This window comes from Furipterus horrens, unplaced genomic scaffold (assembly GCF_987537825.1).
Source record: "Furipterus horrens unplaced genomic scaffold, mFurHor1.1.pri manual_scaffold_2, whole genome shotgun sequence".
In the NCBI taxonomy this organism is placed as follows: domain Eukaryota; kingdom Metazoa; phylum Chordata; class Mammalia; order Chiroptera; family Furipteridae; genus Furipterus; species Furipterus horrens.
Window position 1 is genome coordinate 7,237,808 of NW_028327172.1, and position 17,875 is coordinate 7,255,682.

General features: G+C 48.6%; 1 protein-coding gene across 2 annotated transcripts in view; it reads left to right on the top strand.

The window, feature by feature from the left end:
• Positions 1 to 17,589, top strand: part of AHNAK (AHNAK nucleoprotein) — a 28,847-nt gene extending 11,258 nt beyond the window's left edge. Inside the window, exons 5-6 of one of the 2 annotated variants that reach the window (XM_090260397.1) lie at positions 288 to 695; positions 1,449 to 17,589. In XM_090260397.1, coding sequence (XP_090116523.1) covers positions 288 to 695; positions 1,449 to 16,745 — 15,705 coding nt within the window. In that variant the 3' untranslated portion in view covers positions 16,746 to 17,589. Of the gene's footprint in view, positions 1 to 287 lie in introns of both variants that reach the window. The other variant, XM_090260388.1, reaches the window with a different exon arrangement.
• The last annotated feature ends 286 nt before the right edge of the window (positions 17,590 to 17,875 follow it).

The window sequence follows — 17,875 nt, forward strand, 5'->3', positions numbered from 1 at the left end:
GAGTCTAGGATCGATTGTAGAGCCTTTTCCCGCACTGTGCCATCCAGGAGTCTACCCTCTTCTTCTCCCCAAGGCTTTTGCTCCCTGTAGTTTCCCCAAATAATTTGTGTTTTCCTTCTGTGATGTGGTTGTCAGCCCCCCTCGCCAGCCCTGTGTGCTCTGCCCTGGGAGGCTCCGTGGACCGCCGTTATGGTCCCAGTTTCTCTGGGAAACAGGCTGGGCTGTGGCCGGCGTCTGTACCTCGGGCAGACGCTGTTGCAACCTCTGCCGGGCGTGTCTCTCTGCAGAGCGGGGATGATGAGGAGTACCAGCGCATCTATGACACGAAGATCAAGCCTCGGCTGAGGTCGGAGGACGGCGTGGAAGGGGAGACCCAGAGCCGCACCATCACGGTGACTAGAAGGGTCACTGCCTACACTGTGGATGTGACAGGCCGGGAAGGAGCCAAGGACATCGACATCAGCAGCCCTGAGTTCAAGATCAAGATTCCACGGCATGAACTGACTGAAATCTCCACTGTGGACGTGGAGAGCCAGTCTGGGAAGACAGTGATCAGGCTGCCCTCAGGCTCGGGGGCAGTGTCTCCACCCACAGGCTCTGCTGTGAACATTCAAGCAGGTTCCATTTCTACTTCCGGACCAGAGCTCCAAGGCGCTGGCCACTCGAAGATCCAGGTCACTGTGCCTGGGATAAAGGTGGGAAGCCCAGACATCAGTGTTGGTACAAAGGGTTTTGACTTGGGTGGCAAAGGGGGGGTCCAGGTTCCAAGAGTGGGCATTTCATCTTCTCTTAGGGGTGGGGCAGTAGAGGTACAGGGCCCATCTCTTGAGAGTGACAATAACGGAAAAATTAAAATTCCTACCATGAAGGTGCCAAAATTTGGTGTCTCAGCAGGGCCTGAGGGCCAGGCACCAGAGACAGGGTTCATTGTTTCTGCACCTGAATTCTCTGTGGGGCACAAGGACAGCGAGGCAGGCATGACCGTTGGGGGGAATATCCAGACCCCTCAGCTAGAGGTCAGTACTCCTGGTGCCACTGTTGTGGGGAAGCTGAAGGGCCCCCAAATGACTGGACCATCACTTGAGGGAGACCTAGGCCTGAAAGGTGCCAGACCACAGGGGGGCATAGGAGTGGACATCTCTGCTCCAAAAATCAAGGGCAGCATCACTGGCCCCAGTGTGGAAGTTCAAGGTCCTGATGTTGACATTCATGGGCCTGGTGGCAAACTAAATATGCCCGAGATGAAAGTCCCCACATTCTCTGTATCAGGTTCTAAGGGAGGAGCTGGAATTGATGTGACATTACCCAAAGGTGAAGTGACTCTTCCTGGGGTCTCTGGGGACGTCAGCCTGCCCGAGGTTTCTACTGGGGGGCTGGAAGGGAAGATGAAGGGTAAAAAAGTCAAGAGTCCTGAAATGATTATTCAGACACCTAAAATCTCCCTGCAGGAGGTGGATCTGAGCCTTGGGTCCTCCAAACTGAAAGGAGATATTAAAGGCCCTCAAGTGGCAATTAAAGGCTCCAGAGTGGATATAGAGACCCCCAGCCTAGAGAGGACCCTGTCAGGACCCAAGCTGAGTGGTCCTCCTGGAAAACAAGGAACCTGCAGTATCTCTATGGCTGATGTAGACTTAACTGTGGGTGCGCCTAAAGTGAAAGGGGGTGCAGATGTTACTCTCCCAAAAGTTGAAGGGAAAGTCAAAGTCCCTGAAGTTGATGTCAAAGGCCCCAGAGTGGATGTCAGTGCCCCAGATGTGGATGTTCATGGTCCAGAGTGGAACCTGAAAATGCCAAAGATGAAAATGCCCAAGTTCAGTGCTCCAGGAGTCAAAGGGGAAGGCCCAGATGTAGATGTGAATCTACACAAAGGAAATGTCAGTGTTACAGGGCCCAAGGTCAACCTGAAAGCCCCAGATGTCAACATGGGAGGACTGGGGGGCGAACTGAAAGGCCCTGATGTTAAGTTGCCTGAAGTGAATGTCAAGACACCAAAGATCTCCATGCCTGATGTAGAGCTACATGTTAAAGGCACGAAGGTAAAAGAGTACGACGTAACGGTACCAAAACTGGAAGGGGAACTGAAAGGCCCCCAGATGGACATCAATGCCCCAGATGTGGATGTTCATGGCCCAGACTGGCACCTGAAGATGCCCAAGATGAAAATGCCTAAATTCAGTGTGCCTGGGCTCAAAGCAGAGGGTCCAGATGTGGATGTGAACCTGCCCAAGCCTGATGTGGGCATTTCTGGGCCCAAGGTAGATGTTAGTCCTCCAGATGTGAGACTTGAAGGACCAGAAGGAAAATTGAAAGGACCCAAATTTAAGATGCCTGAGATGAATATCAAAGCCCCGAAGATCTCCATGCCAGATGTGGACTTACATTTGAAAGGCCCCAGTGTAAAAGGAGAATATGATGTCACGGCACCAAAGATTGAAGGTGAGATTAAAGTTCCTGATGTTGAACTTAAAAGTGCCAAAGTGGACATTGATGCTCCAGATGTGGACAGAAGTGCTCCTGAAGTTCATGGTCCAGACTGGCACCTGAAGATGCCCAAGATGAAAATGCCCAAGTTCAGCATGCCTGGCTTTAAAGCAGAGGGCCCAGAAGTAGACGTGAACCTGCCCAAAGCTGACATTGATGTCTCGGGACCTACGGTTGATGTTGAAGTTCCAAATGTGAATATTGAAGGACCTGAAGGAAAGGTGAAGGGTCCCAAGTTTAAGATGCCAGAGATGAATATCAAGGCCCCAAAGATCTCCATGCCTGATGTGGACTTGCATATGAAAGGTCCCAAGGTAAAGGGAGAATATGATGTTACAGTGCCAAAGCTGGAAGGTGACCTGAAAGGGCCAAAAGTAGATGTCAGTGCCCCAGATGTTGAAGTTCATGGTGCCGATTGGAACCTAAAGATGCCCAAGATGAAAATGCCCAAATTTACCATGCCCAGCCTTAAGGGAGAGGGCCCAGAACTGGATGTGAACCTGCCCAAGGCTGATGTGGACCTTTCTGCACCCAAGGTTGATGTTAGTGCTCCAGATCTGAGCCTTGAAGGACCTGAAGGGAAGTTGAAAGGCCCCAAGTTTAAGATGCCTGAGATGCACTTCAAAGCTCCTAAGATGACACTGCCTGACGTTGACCTCAATCTTAAAGGACCCAAAATGAAAGGAAGTCTAGATATGCCTACACCAAAAATGGAAGGTGAGATAAAAGCTCCAGACGTGGAAATCAAAGGCCCCAGGGTAGATATGAAAGCACCGGATGCGGAAGTACAGGGAGGAGACTGGAGCCTGAAAATGCCCAAGATGAAAATGCCTAAATTCAGCATGCCAAGCTTCAAAGCAGAGAGTCCAGATGTAGATGTAAACCTGCCCAAGGCAGACATTGACATCTCTGGACCCAGGGTTGACATTGAAGCCCCAGATGTGAGCCTTGAAGGCCCAGAAGGGAAGCTGAAGGGTCCAAAGTTTAAGATGCCTGAGATGCACTTCAAAACTCCCAAGATCTCCATGCCTGATGTAGACTTACACTTGAAAGGCCCCAAAGTCAAAGGGGATGTGGATGTTTCTGTGCCCAAGGTAGAAGGTGAAATGAAAGTGCCAGATGTTGACATCAGAGGACCCAAAGTCGACATCGATGTCCCGGATGTGGATGTGCACGGTCCAGACTGGAACTTGAAGATGCCCAAGATGAAAATGCCCAAGTTCAGTGTGCCTGGCTTCAGAGCAGAGGGCCCAGAAGTGGATGTGAACCTGCCCAAGGCTGACATTGACATCTCTGGACCCAAGGTTGACATTGAAGCCCCAGATGTGAGCCTTGAAGGCCCAGAAGGGAAGCTAAAGGGTCCAAAGTTTAAGATGCCTGAGATGCACTTCAAAACTCCCAAGATCTCCATGCCTGATGTGAACCTAAATCTTAAGGGATCAAAATTAAAGGGAGATGCAGATGTGTCTTTGCCTGAGGTAGAAGGTGAAATAAAAGTGCCAGATGTCAGCCTTAAAGGGCCCAAAGTTGACGTCAGTACCCCAGATGTGGATGTTCATGGCCCAGACTGGCACCTGAAGATGCCCAAGATGAAAATGCCCAAGTTTAGCATGCCAGGCTTCAAAGGAGAAGGACCAGAAATGGATGTGAAACTGCCCAAGGCTGACATTGATGTCTCAGGACCCAAGGTGGATGTCGAAGTTCCAGATGTGAATATTGAAGGGCCAGATGCAAAACTAAAAGGTCCTAAATTTAAGATGCCAGAAATGAATATAAAGCCTCAGAAGATACCCATGCCAGATGTTGGTTTGCACTTGAAAGGTCCTAAAATGAAAGGAGATTTTGATGTTACAGTCCCAAAAGTAGAAGGAGAGGTAAAAGCTCCTGATGTTGATATTAAAGGTCCCAAAGTGGATATTAATACACCAGATGTGGGAGTTCATGGCCCAGACTGGCACCTGAAGATGCCCAAAGTGAAAATGCCCAAGTTCAGCATGCCTGGCTTCAAAGGAGAGGGCCCAGAAGTGGATGTGAACCTCCCCAAGGCTGATGTTAATGTCTCTGGACCCAAGGTGGACATTAATGCTCCAGATGTGACTATTGAAGGCCCAGAGGGGAAACTAAAGGGTCCCAAATTTAAAATGCCAAGCATGAATATACAGACACAGAAAATTTCTATGCCTGATGTTGGACTTAATCTGAAAGCCCCTAAACTGAAAACTGATGTAGATGTTTCGCTTCCTAAACTGGAAGGAGACTTGAAAGTTCCTGAAATGGATGTGAAAGCTCCTCAGGTGGACGTGGACGTTGGTGATATTGATATTGAATGTCCTGAAGGAAAGGTGAAAGGCCCTAAGTTTAAGATGCCTGAGATGCACTTCAAGGCCCCCAAGATCTCCATGCCTGATGTAGACTTACACTTGAAAGGCCCCAAAGTCAAAGGGGATGTGGATGTTTCTGTGCCCAAGGTAGAAGGTGAAATGAAAGTGCCAGATGTGGACGTTAAAGGACCCAAAGTAGACATTGATGTCCCAGATGTGGACGTTCATGGCCCAGATTGGCACCTGAAGATGCCCAAAGTGAAAATGCCCAAGTTCAGCATGCCAGGCTTCAAAGGAGAGGGCCCAGAAGTGGATGTGAACTTGCCAAAGGCTGACATTAATGTTTCTGGCCCCAAAGTGGACATTGATGCTCCTGATTTGGACATTGAGGGACCAGAAGGAAAACTGAAAGGCTCTAAATTTAAGATGCCTAAATTGAATATCAAAACTTCCAAGATATCCATGCCAAATGTGGACTTGAATTTGAAGGGACACAAACTAAAAGGAGAGATAGATGCTTCTGTACCAGAGCTAGGAGGCGATATCAGAGGTCCACAAGTTGATATCAAAGGTCCCAAAGTGGATGTGGAGGTGCCTGACATTGATTTGGAATGTCCTGATGCAAAGTTGAAAGGTCCCAAGTTTAAAATGCCTGAGATGCACTTTAAGACTCCCAAGATCTCCATGCCTGATGTAGACTTACACTTGAAAGGCCCCAAAGTCAAAGGGGATGTTGATATGTCTGTGCCAAAATTGGAGGGAGATTTGAAAGGCCCCAGCGTGGATGTGGAGGTTCCTGACGTTGATCTGGAATGTCCTGATGCAAAGTTCAAAGGTCCCAAGTTTAAGATGCCTGAGATGCACTTCAAGGCCCCCAAGATCTCCATGCCTGATGTAGACTTACACTTGAAAGGCCCCAGAGTCAAAGGGGATGTGGATGTTTCTGTGCCCAAGGTAGAAGGTGAAATGAAAGTGCCAGATGTTGACATCAAAGGACCCAAAGTCGACATCGATGTCCCGGATGTGGATGTGCACGGTCCAGACTGGAACTTGAAGATGCCCAAGATGAAAATGCCCAAGTTCAGTGTGCCTGGCTTCAGAGCAGAGGGCCCAGAAGTGGATGTGAACCTGCCCAAAGCTGACATTGACATCTCTGGACCCAAGGTTGACATTGAAGCCCCAGATGTGAGCCTTGAAGGCCCAGAAGGGAAGCTGAAGGGTCCAAAGTTTAAGATGCCTGAGATGCACTTCAAAACTCCCAAGATCTCCATGCCTGATGTAGACTTACACTTGAAAGGCCCCAAAGTCAAAGGGGATGTTGATATGTCTGTGCCAAAGTTGGAAGGAGATTTGAAGGGCCCCAGCGTGGATGTGGAGGTACCTGACGTTGATCTGGAATGTCCTGATGCAAAGTTGAAAGGTCCCAAGTTTAAAATGCCTGAGATGCACTTTAAGACTCCCAAGATCTCCATGCCTGATGTAGACTTACACTTGAAAGGCCCCAAAGTCAAAGGGGATGTGGATGTTTCTGTGCCCAAGGTAGAAGGTGAAATGAAAGTGCCAGATGTGGACATCAAAGGACCCAGGGTTGACATCGATGCCCCCGATGTGGATGTTCATGGACCAGACTGGCACCTGAAGATGCCCAAGATGAAAATGCCAAAGTTCAGTATGCCTGGCTTCAAAGGAGAGGGCCCAGAAGTGGATGTGAACCTGCCCAAGGCTGACATGGACATCTCTGGACCCAAAGTTGAAATTGAAGCCCCAGATGTGAACATTGAGGGTCCAGAAGGAAAGCTGAAAGGCCCTAGGTTCAAGATGCCAGAAATGCACTTTCATGCTCCCAAGATCTCCATGCCTGATGTTAATTTCAACTTAAAGGGGCCTAAAGTTAAAGGAGACTTTGATGTTTCTGCCCCGAAGATGGAAGGAGAGTTAAAGGGTCCAGATTTGGAGGTCAAGGGCCCAAAATTGGATGCTGATGTACCAGATGTAGCTGTGGAAGGCCCAGATGGCAAATGGAAAAGTCCTAAGTTTAAGATGCCAGACATGCATTTTAAAGCTCCCAAAATCTCTATGCCAGACATTAATCTACACTTAAAAAGCCCCAAGATCAAGGGAGAGGTGGATGTAGATGTTCCCAAATTGGAAGGTGACCTCAAAGGTGACATCAGTGGGCCAGATATTGACATTGAAGGACCAGAGGGCAAACTGAAAGGCCCCAAGTTCAAGATGCCTGACATGCATTTCAAAGCCCCAAATATTTCTATGCCTGATGTGGACTTAAATCTGAAAGGACCGAAAATCAAGGGGGATGTTGATGTGTCTGTGCCTGAGGTAGAAGGTAAAGTACCAGATGTGAACATCAAGGGCCCCAAAGTGGACATAAGTGCTCCTGAAGTTCATGGTCCAGACTGGCACCTGAAGATGCCCAAGATGAAAATGCCAAAGTTTAGCATGCCAGGCTTCAAAGGAGAGGGCCCAGAAGTGGATGTGAATCTTCCCAAGGCTGACATGGATGTCTCAGGACCTAAAGTGGACATTGAAGGTCCTGATATTAACATTGAAGGACCAGGTGGAAAGTTGAAAGGTCCTAAGTTCAAGATGCCTGAGATGAACATCAAAGCCCCCAAGATCTCCATGCCTGACTTTGATTTGCATCTGAAAGGTCCTAAGGTCAAAGGAGATGTGGATGTTTCCCTGCCTAAGGTGGAAGGTGACCTGAAAGGCCCTGAAGTTGACATCAAAGGGCCCAAAGTGGACATTGATGCACCAGATGTAGACGTTCACGGCCCCGACTGGCACCTGAAGATGCCCAAGGTGAAAATGCCCAAGTTCAGCATGCCAGGCTTCAAAGGAGAGGGCCCTGAGGTGGATGTGAACCTGCCCAAGGCCGACATTGATATCTCAGGACCCAAGGTGGACATTGAAGGTCCTGATGTGAATATTGAAGGACCTGAAGGAAAGTGGAAGAGTCCAAAGTTTAAGATGCCTGAAATGCATTTTAAGACTCCAAAGATATCGATGCCAGATATTGATCTTAATCTGACAGGTCCAAAATTAAAAGGAGATGTGGAAGTCACAGGTCCAAAGGTAGAGGGAGATCTGAAAGGCCCTGAAGTTGACCTCAAGGGCCCCAAAGTGGACATTGACGTCCCAGATGTGGACGTTCATGGTCCAGACTGGCACCTGAAGATGCCTAAGATGAAAATGCCAAAGTTCAGCATGCCTGGCTTCAAAGCAGAGGGCCCAGAAGTGGATGTGAATCTCCCCAAGGCTGACATTGATGTTACTGGACCCAAGGTGGACATTGAGGGCCCTGATGTTAGTATTGAAGGACCAGAAGGAAAGTTGAAAGGCCCTAAGTTTAAGATGCCTGAGATGAACATCAAAGCTCCCAAGATCTCCATGCCTGATTTTGATTTGCACCTGAAAGGTCCCAAAGTAAAGGGTGATGTGGATGTCTCTCTGCCCAAAGTGGAAGGTGACCTCAAGGGTCCTGAAGTTGACATCAAAGGCCCCAAAGTGGACATCAGTGTCCCAGATGTGGATGTTCATGGCTCTGACTGGCACCTGAAGATGCCCAAGGTGAAAATGCCGAAGTTCAGCATGCCTGGCTTCAAAGGAGAGGGCCCTGAGGTGGATGTGAACCTGCCCAAGGCTAACATTGATGTTTCAGGACCCAAAGTGGACATTGAAGGTCCTGATGTTAACATTGAAGGACCTGAGGGAAAGTTGAAAGGGCCTAAGTTCAAGATGCCTGAGATGAACATCAAAGCCCCCAAGATCTCCATGCCTGACATTGATCTTAACCTGAAGGGCCCCAAAGTGAAGGGTGATGTGGATGTGTCTTTACCGAAAGTTGAAGGTGAGATTAAAGTTCCTGAAGTGGATATTAAAGGCCCCAAAGTGGACATCGATGTCCCAGATGTGGATGTTCATGGCCCAGACTGGCACCTGAAGATGCCCAAGGTGAAAATGCCCAAGTTCAGCATGCCTGGCTTCAAAGGAGAGGGCCCTGAGGTGGATGTGAACTTGCCCAAGGCTGATATTGATGTCTCAGGACCCAAGGTGGACATTGACCTTCCAGATGTAAATATCGAAGGTCCAGATGCAAAACTGAAGGGCCCCAAGTTCAAGATGCCTGAGATGAACATCAAAGCTCCTAAGATATCTATGCCAGATTTGGATCTCAATCTTAAAGGCCCTAAAATGAAGGGAGACATTGACGTTTCACTTCCAACTGTTGAAGGTGATTTGAAAGGGCCTTCTCTTGACATCAAGGGCCCAAAGATAGATTTAGATGCTCCAGATGTTGACATTCATGGCCCAGAAGGCAAATTAAAAGGCCCCAAACTGAAGATGCCTGACATGCATGTTAACATGCCCAAGATCTCCATGCCAGAAATTGACTTGAATTTGAAAGGCTCGAAGCTTAAGGGAGATGTCGATGTGTCTGGGCCGAAATTGGAAGGTGACATTAAAGCTCCCAAGTTGGACATAAAGGGTCCAGAAGTGGACATTTCTGGTCCTAAGCTCAATGTTGAAGGCAAGTCAAAGAAATCTCGTTTTAAGCTTCCCAAATTTAATTTTTCGGGCTCCAAAGTTCAGACACCTGAGGTGGATGTCAAAGTTAAAAAGCCAGATATTGATGTAACAGGCCCAAAAGTTGATATCAACGCTCCCGATGTTGAGGTCCAAGGAAAAGTAAAAGGATCCAAGTTCAAAATGCCCTTTCTGAGTATCTCATCTCCTAAAGTCTCTATGCCTGATGTGGAGTTAAAAATGAAAGGCCCTAAAGTCAAAGGAGAATTAGATGTTACAGGTCCTAACTTAGAAGGTGACTTTAAAGGACCCCAAGTGGATCTTAATGCACCAGAAGTTCATCTTGATGCACCTGATGTGGATGTTCATGGTCCAGAGTGGAATTTGAAAATGCCCAAGATGAAAATGCCCAAGTTTGGTGTGCCTGGCTTAAAAGCAGAAGGGCCAGATGTGGCTGTGGATCTACCAAAAGGAGATATCCACATAGAGGCTCCCAGATTGGACATCGAGGGCCCAGGAGTCAATGTGGAAGGTATAGAAGGAGGCTTAAAAGGTCCCAAAGTCAAGATGCCTGATGTGAATATCAAAGCTCCCAAGATCTCCATGCCTGACATTGATTTAAACCTAAAGGGCCCCAAGGTAAGAGGTGATGTGGATGTTTCTCTGCCCAAAGTGGAAGGTGATCTGAAAGCTCCTGGGGTTGATATCAAAGGGCCCAAAGTGGACATTGATGTCCCTGATGTGGACATTCATGGCCCAGACTGGCACTTGAAGATGCCCAAAATGAAAATGCCCAAGTTCAGCATGCCTGGCTTCAAAGGAGACGGCCCAGAGGTGGATGTAAACCTGCCCAAGGCTGACATTGATGTTCCAGATGTGAATATCGAAGGTCCAGATGCAAAACTGAAGGGCCCCAAATTCAAGATGCCTGAGATGAACATCAAAGCTCCCAAAATCTCCATGCCTGATTTTGATTTGAACTTGAAGGGCCCCAAAATGAAGGGCGACATGGATGTGTCTTTACCAAAAATGGAAGGTGATCTAAAAAGCCCTGAGGTGGACATCAAGGGCCCCAAAGTGGACATTGACACTCCTGATATTAACATTGAAGGCCCGGAGGGGAAATTGAAAGGTCCCAAATTCAAAATGCCAGAGATGCACATAAAGGCTCCCAAGATCTCCATGCCTGACTTTGATTTAAACCTGAAAGGCCCGAAGGTGAAGGGTGATATGGACATTTCCCTGCCTAAGGTAGAAGGTGACCTGAAAGGCCCTGAAGTTGACATCAAAGGGCCCAAAGTGGACATTGATGCACCAGATGTAGATGTTCAAGGCCCCGACTGGCACCTGAAGATGCCCAAGATAAAAATGCCCAAGATCAGCATGCCAGGCTTCAAAGGAGAGGGCCCAGAAGTGGATGTGAACCTGCCCAAGGCTGACATTGATGTGTCAGCACCCAAAGTGGACATTGAAGGTCCTGATGTGAATATTGAAGGACCAGGTGGAAAGTTGAAAGGGCCTAAGTTCAAGATGCCTGAGATGAACATCAAAGCCCCCAAGATCTCCATGCCTGATTTTGATTTGCATCTGAAAGGTCCTAAGGTCAAAGGAGATGTGGATGTTTCCCTGCCTACGGTGGAAGGCGACCTGAAAGGCCCTGAAGTTGACATCAAAGGCCCCAAAGTGGACATTGATGCACCAGATGTAGATGTTCAAGGCCCTGACTGGCACCTGAAGATGCCCAAGATAAAAATGCCCAAGATCAGCATGCCAGGCTTCAAAGGAGAGGGCCCAGAAGTGGATGTGAACCTGCCCAAGGCTGACATTGAAGTCTCAGGACCCAAAGTGGATGTTGAAATTCCAGATGTGAATATTGAAGGTCCGGATGCAAAACTGAAGGGCCCCAAGTTCAAGATGCCAGAGATGAACATCAAAGCTCCCAAAATCTCCATGCCTGACTTTGATTTGCATCTGAAAGGTCCTAAGGTCAAAGGAGATGTGGATGCTTCCCTGCCTAAGGTGGAAGGTGACCTGAAAGGCCCTGAAGTTGACATCAAAGGGCCGAAAGTGGACATCGATGTCCCAGATGTGGATGTTCACGGCCCAGATTGGCACCTGAAGATGCCCAAGGTGAAAATGCCCAAGTTCAGCATGCCTGGCTTCAAAGGAGAAGGCCCAGAAGTGGATGTGAACCTGCCCAAGGCTGATATTGATATCTCAGGACCCAAGCTGGACATAGACACTCCTGACATTGACATTCATGGCCCAGAAGGGAAACTGAAGGGCCCCAAGTTTAAAATGCCTGACCTGCATCTCAAGGCCCCCAAGATCTCCATGCCTGAAGTTGACCTGAATCTCAAAGGTCCTAAAGTAAAGGGGGATGTGGATGTTTCTCTGCCCAAAGTGGAAGGTGACCTCAAGGGCCCTGAAGTAGACATCAAAGGGCCCAAAGTGGACATCAGTGTCCCAGATGTGGATGTTCACGGCCCGGACTGGCACCTGAAGATGCCCAAGGTGAAAATGCCCAAGTTCAGCATGCCTGGCTTCAAAGGAGAGGGCCCTGAGGTGGATGTGAACTTGCCCAAGGCTGACATTGATGTGTCAGGACCTAAGGTGGACATTGATGTTCCAGATGTGAATATCGAAGGCCCAGATGCAAAACTGAAGGGCCCCAAGTTCAAGATGCCTGAGATGAACATCAAAGCTCCTAAGATCTCCATGCCTAACATTGACTTAAACCTGAAAGGTCCCAAAGTAAAGGGGGATGTGGATGTTTCCCTGCCTAAGGTGGAAGGTGACCTTAAGGGCCCTGGAATTGACATCAAAGGGCCCAAAGTGGACATTGCTGCCCCTGATGTGGACGTTCATGGCCCAGACTGGCACCTGAAGATGCCCAAGGTGAAAATGCCCAAGTTCAGCATGCCAGGCTTCAAAGGAGAGGGCCCAGAAGTGGATGTTACCCTCCCTAAAGCTGACATTGATGTTTCTGGCCCCAAAGTGGACATTGGTGCCCCAGATATTAATATCGAAGGCCCAGATGCAAAATTGAAGGGTCCTAAGTTCAAGATGCCTGAGATGAACATCAAAGCCCCCAAAATCTCCATGCCTGATCTTGACTTAAACTTGAAGGGCCCCAAAATGAAGGGTGATGTGGATGTCTCTCTGCCTAAAGTGGAAGGTGATCTCAAAGGCCCTGAAATTGACATAAAGGCACCCAAATTGGACATTGGTACTCCCAATGTCAATATTGAAGGACCGGAAGGAAAATTTAAGGGGCCCAAATTTAAGATGCCAGAGATGCACATTAAAGCCCCCAAGATCTCCATGCCTGACTTTGACTTAAACCTGAAAGGGCCAAAGGCAAAGGGTGATGTGGACCTTTCACTACCTAAGGTGGAAGGTGACCTGAAAGGACCACAGGTGGACATTGAGGGTCCTGAAGGGAAACTGAAAGGCCCCAAATTTAAGATGCCTGATGTGCATTTCAAAACCCCACAAATTTCCATGAGTGACATTGATTTGAATTTGAAAGGACCAAAGGTAAAAGGAGATTTGGACATTTCTGTTCCTAAACTGGAAGGAGATCTCAAAGGCCCCAAAGTGGATGTTAAAGGCCCTAAGCTGGACATAGACACTCCTGACATTGACATTCATGGCCCAGAAGGGAAACTGAAGGGCCCCAAGTTTAAAATGCCTGACCTGCATCTCAAGGCTCCCAAGATTTCCATGCCTGAGGTCGACCTGAATCTCAAAGGTCCTAAAGTAAAGGGAGATGTGGATGTTTCTCTGCCCAAAGTGGAAGGTGACCTCAAGGGCCCTGAAGTAGACATCAAAGGGCCCGAAGTGGACATCAGTGTCCCAGATGTGGACGTTCACGGCCCGGACTGGCACCTGAAGATGCCCAAGGTGAAAATGCCCAAGTTCAGCATGCCTGGCTTCAAAGGAGAGGGCCCTGAGGTGGATGTGAACCTGCCCAAGGCTGACTTTGATGTGTCAGGACCTAAGGTGGACATTGATGTTCCAGATGTGAATATCGAAGGCCCAGATGCAAAACTGAAGGGTCCTAAATTCAAGATGCCTGAGATGAACATCAAAGCTCCCAAGATCTCCATGCCTGACATTGACTTAAACCTAAAAGGTCCCAAAGTAAAGGGGGATGTGGATGTTTCCCTGCCTAAAGTGGAAGGTGACCTCAAGGGCCCTGGAATTGACATCAAAGGGCCCAAAGTGGACATTGCTGCCCCTGATGTGGATGTTCATGGCCCGGACTGGCACCTGAAGATGCCCAAGGTGAAAATGCCCAAGTTCAGCATGCCTGGCTTTAAAGGAGAGGGCCCAGAAATAGATGTGAACTTGCCCAAGGCTGACTTTGGTATGTCAGGACCTAAGATGGACATTGATGTTCCAGATGTGAATATTGAAGGTCCAGATGCAAAATTGAAGGGTTCCAAATTCAAGATGCCTGAGATTAATATCAAAGCCCCCAAAATCTCCATGCCTGATGTTGACCTAGATTTGAAAGGACCCAAAGTCAAAGGAGATTTTGATGTGTCTGTCCCTGAGATGGAAGGTACTTTCCGAGGCCCGCAGGTAGACCTTAAAGGTCCACGTTTGGATTTTGAAGGCCCTGATGCCAAACTCAGTGCCCCACATTTGAAGATGCCATCACTGGATATATCTGCCCCTAAAGTAACTGTTCCTGATATTGATTTGCATCTCAAGACACCCAAAATCGGAATTTCTGGTCCCAAACTAGAAGGCGGTGAACTGGACCTTAAGGGGTCTAACATTGATTTAGAAGCTCCAAACTTAGATGTACACCTGGAGAGCCCAGATGTCAACATTGAAGGACCAGATGTTAAAATTCCCAAATTTAAGAAACCCAAGTTTGGATTTGGGGCAAAAAGCCCCAAAGCTGACCTGAAGTCTTCTTCGGTCGATGTGACCCTTCCCGAGGCAGAGCTGAACATTGAGACTCCTGAAATGAGTGTTGGTGGCAAGGGCAAGAAAAGTAAGTTTAAAATGCCTAAAATTCACATGAGTGGTCCTAAAATTAAAACCAAGAAACAAGGATTTGATCTGAGTGTTCCTGGGGGAGAAATTGATGCCAGTGTTAAGACTCCTGATGTAGACATCAGTGTGGCTGGGCCGGATGCCACACTTAAGGTTGATGCAAAATCGCCGAAAACGAAGAAAACGATGTTTGGAAAAATGTACTTCCCAGATGTAGAATTTGACATTAAATCACCCAAATTTAAAGCAGAGGCCCCCAAAATGGAGGGTGAAATCCAGGTCCATGACCTTGATATTTCTTCTTCGGGGATTAATATGGAAGGTCCTGACGTCAAGCTGAAGGTGCCAGGTGTGGATGTCTCAGGACCCAAAATAGAGGGTGGCTTGAAAGGCCCCAGGGTGCAGGCAAACTTGGATGCACCTGACATCAAGATTGGAGGCCCAGATGCTAAAGTCAAAGCACCATCATTCGACATCTCTGCCCCTCAAGTCTCCATCCCTGATGTGAATGTTAGCTTGAAAGGACCAAAGATAAAGGGTGATGTCCCCGGTGTGGGACTAGAAGGACCAGACATAGACCTGCAAGGTCCAGAATCGAAAATCAAGTTCCCCAAGTTTTCGATGCCTAAGATCGGCGTCCCTTCTGTGAAAATGGAGGGTACCCAGCTGCCCTCGCTTGAAGGAGGCATGAGCTTACCGGATGTTAAACTTGAAGGTCCTGACGTGTCTCTGAAGGGGCCAAAAGTGGACTTGCCTTCACCGAACCTCTCTATGCCAAAAATCTCTGGACCTGATCTTGACCTGAACTTGAAAGGACCAAGTTTGAAGGGAGACCTGGCTGTCTCTGGTGACATTAAGGGCCCTAAAGTATCAGTAGGTGCCCCTGATCTAAGGTTGGAGGCACCTGAAGGTGGTATTAAACTTCCCCAAATGAAGCTGCCCCAGTTTGGCATCTCCACTCCAGGGTCTGACATGGACATTAATGTCAAGGGGCCACAGGTTGCTGGAGAGCTAAAGGGGCCAGGCATGGATGTGAACCTCGGAGGCCTCAACTTGAAGGGGTCTCAGATCTCAGCACCGGATGTGAACTTGAACTTGGAAGGACCAAAAGTAAAAGGGAGCCTTGGGGGCATTGGTGAGATGAAAGGTCCCTCTGTTGGAGGAGGTCTTCCAGGCATCAGTGTTCAAGGCCTAGAAGGGAACCTCCAAATGCCTGGCATTAAGGCCCCTGGATGTGACATGGAGCTGCAAGGGGTGAATGTGAAACTCCCCACCGGGCAAGTTTCTGGCCCTGAAATCAAAGGCAGCCTGCCAGGAATAGGTGTCCACGGGGCCGCTCCCGACATTAGTGTGAAGGGGCCTTCATTTAATATGGCTTCTCCTGAGTCTGATTTTGGTATCAGCCTGAAGGGCCCGAAAGTCAAAGGAGGTGTGGATGTTTCAGGAGGGGTCGGTGCCCCAGATGTCAGCCTGGGGGAAGGGCATATGAGTGTCAAAGGTTCCGGGGTTGAGTGGAAAGGACCCCAGGTCTCCTCTGCTCTCAACTTGGATGCTGGGAGACTTCATTTCTCAGGACCAAAAGGAGAAGGAGGTGTGAAAGGAGGCCAGGTTGGACTCCAGGGTCCTGGGCTGAGTGTGTCTGGGCCTCAAGGTCACTTGGAAAGCAGATCTGGAAAAGTAACATTCCCTAGGATGAAGATCCCCAAATTCACCTTCTCTGGCCGTGAGCTGGTTGGCAGAGAAGTGGGAGTGGATATTAATTTCCCGAAAGCAGAGGCCAGTGTCCAGCCTGGTGCCGGAGAGGGGGAGTGGGAAGAATCTGATGTAAAACTTAAAAAGTCCAAAATCAAAATGCCCAAGTTCAATTTTTCCAAACCTAAAGGGAAAGGTAGTGTCACCGGCTCACCAGAAGCATCCATCTCGGGGTCCAAAGGTGACCTGAAGAGCTCGAAGGCCAGCCTCGGCTCTTTGGAGGGTGAAGCAGAGGCCGAAGCATCTTCACCCAAAGCCAAGTTCTCCTTATTTAAAAGTAAGAAGCCACGGCACCGCTCCAGTTCCTTCAGTGATGAGAGGGAGTTCTCTGCACCTTCCACCCCGACCGGGACTTTGGAGTTTGAAGGTGGAGAAGTGTCATTGGAAGGTGGAAAAGTCAGAGGGAAGCATGGGAAGCTGAAATTTGGTACCTTTGGTGGATTAGGGTCAAAGAGCAAAGGTCACTATGAGGTTACTGGAAGTGATGATGAGGCAGGCAAGTTACAGGAGAGTGGAGTGTCCTTGGCCTCTAAGAAGTCCCGACTGTCCTCTTCTTCTAGCAACGACAGTGGGACTAAGGTTGGTGTCCAGCTTCCCGAGGCGGAGCTGGTGGTTTCTACAAAGAAAGAGTAGCAGGCTTTTGTGTACATATATGTGTAAAAATACATCAGCCTTGGGTGTGTTTGTATATAACCTCAAAGAGAAACACGCCGACAGCCTCAGCAGTAATGCAAAGACCTGGCCTCTGCCGGTGGCCGGCGGGCGCTGACAGGCCAGCTGCCGTGAAGCTCTCGGAGCGCCGCAGATAGGTAAGGAGTTCCAAGTCCCACCAGCCCACGTGCAGAGTCAGCAGTATTTGCCTGAAGATTTCAGTCGTCTGTTTGTTTGTTTGTTTTGCATTGTACGCTGAGAGCTCCTGTTTCCTACGCAAGCTTTTGTGTTTATTATCCTCATGTGTACCCGACATTGTTAGTGTCAGGGGTCATGGAAACCCATTTTTTCATTGTAATGACCTTGGGGGCTTTTGTTAGTAAGGGTGGGGTGGGGTAGAAGGCAGTAGAGGGGACCAGACCTCCATTTTCTCCTAAAATTGGATCTACTCAAACAGCAAACACCCAGAGATGGCCAAGAGGAGGCGGCAGGCTGGGGGTGGGTGGCTGTTTTTTTAGAATTATCTTTAGCATTGCTTCTTGCCCCAGGGGTGGTGGTCCCAGCCAGTGTGGTGTTCATGGTGAGAGGGGATTAGAAAGTGTTTGCAAATTGGCCGACCCACTAGCTCAGCACGAGGGGCTTCCGTTCCCTGTGTTTTGTAGGAGAAGTGTTTTCTTCGTGGCCACCATTTCCCTGATTAGTTCTGATGTCTTTTAACAAATGTTACCATGATTAAGAAATTTTCCCGCACTTTAATGGCAACTTAAATAAGAATGTAAGAAAATCAATGCTGTCAAAGGCAAATAAAGCTGTTTATTAACCCTGATATCTTGTGCCTTTGCATTGTGTGTTGGTGGGGGGAGGGAGCCTGAGGAGGCTGCACACCAGCCCCGAGAGTTCCCACGGGGTCCACCTAGCGGCATCGCTGGTTTCATTAATGGGTGATGGGAGGAATGCTTGGCTTCTTGATTCTGATGGTAAGACTGGCCGCGCCATTGAGAGGCTTGGTGAGCTGGCAGCCCAAGCCCCAGGACCCACTCATGACCTTTGCCACCTCAGATGTGAAGACTTGATTCAGAAATGGTTCTAAATTGGTAAAACGATCCATACGC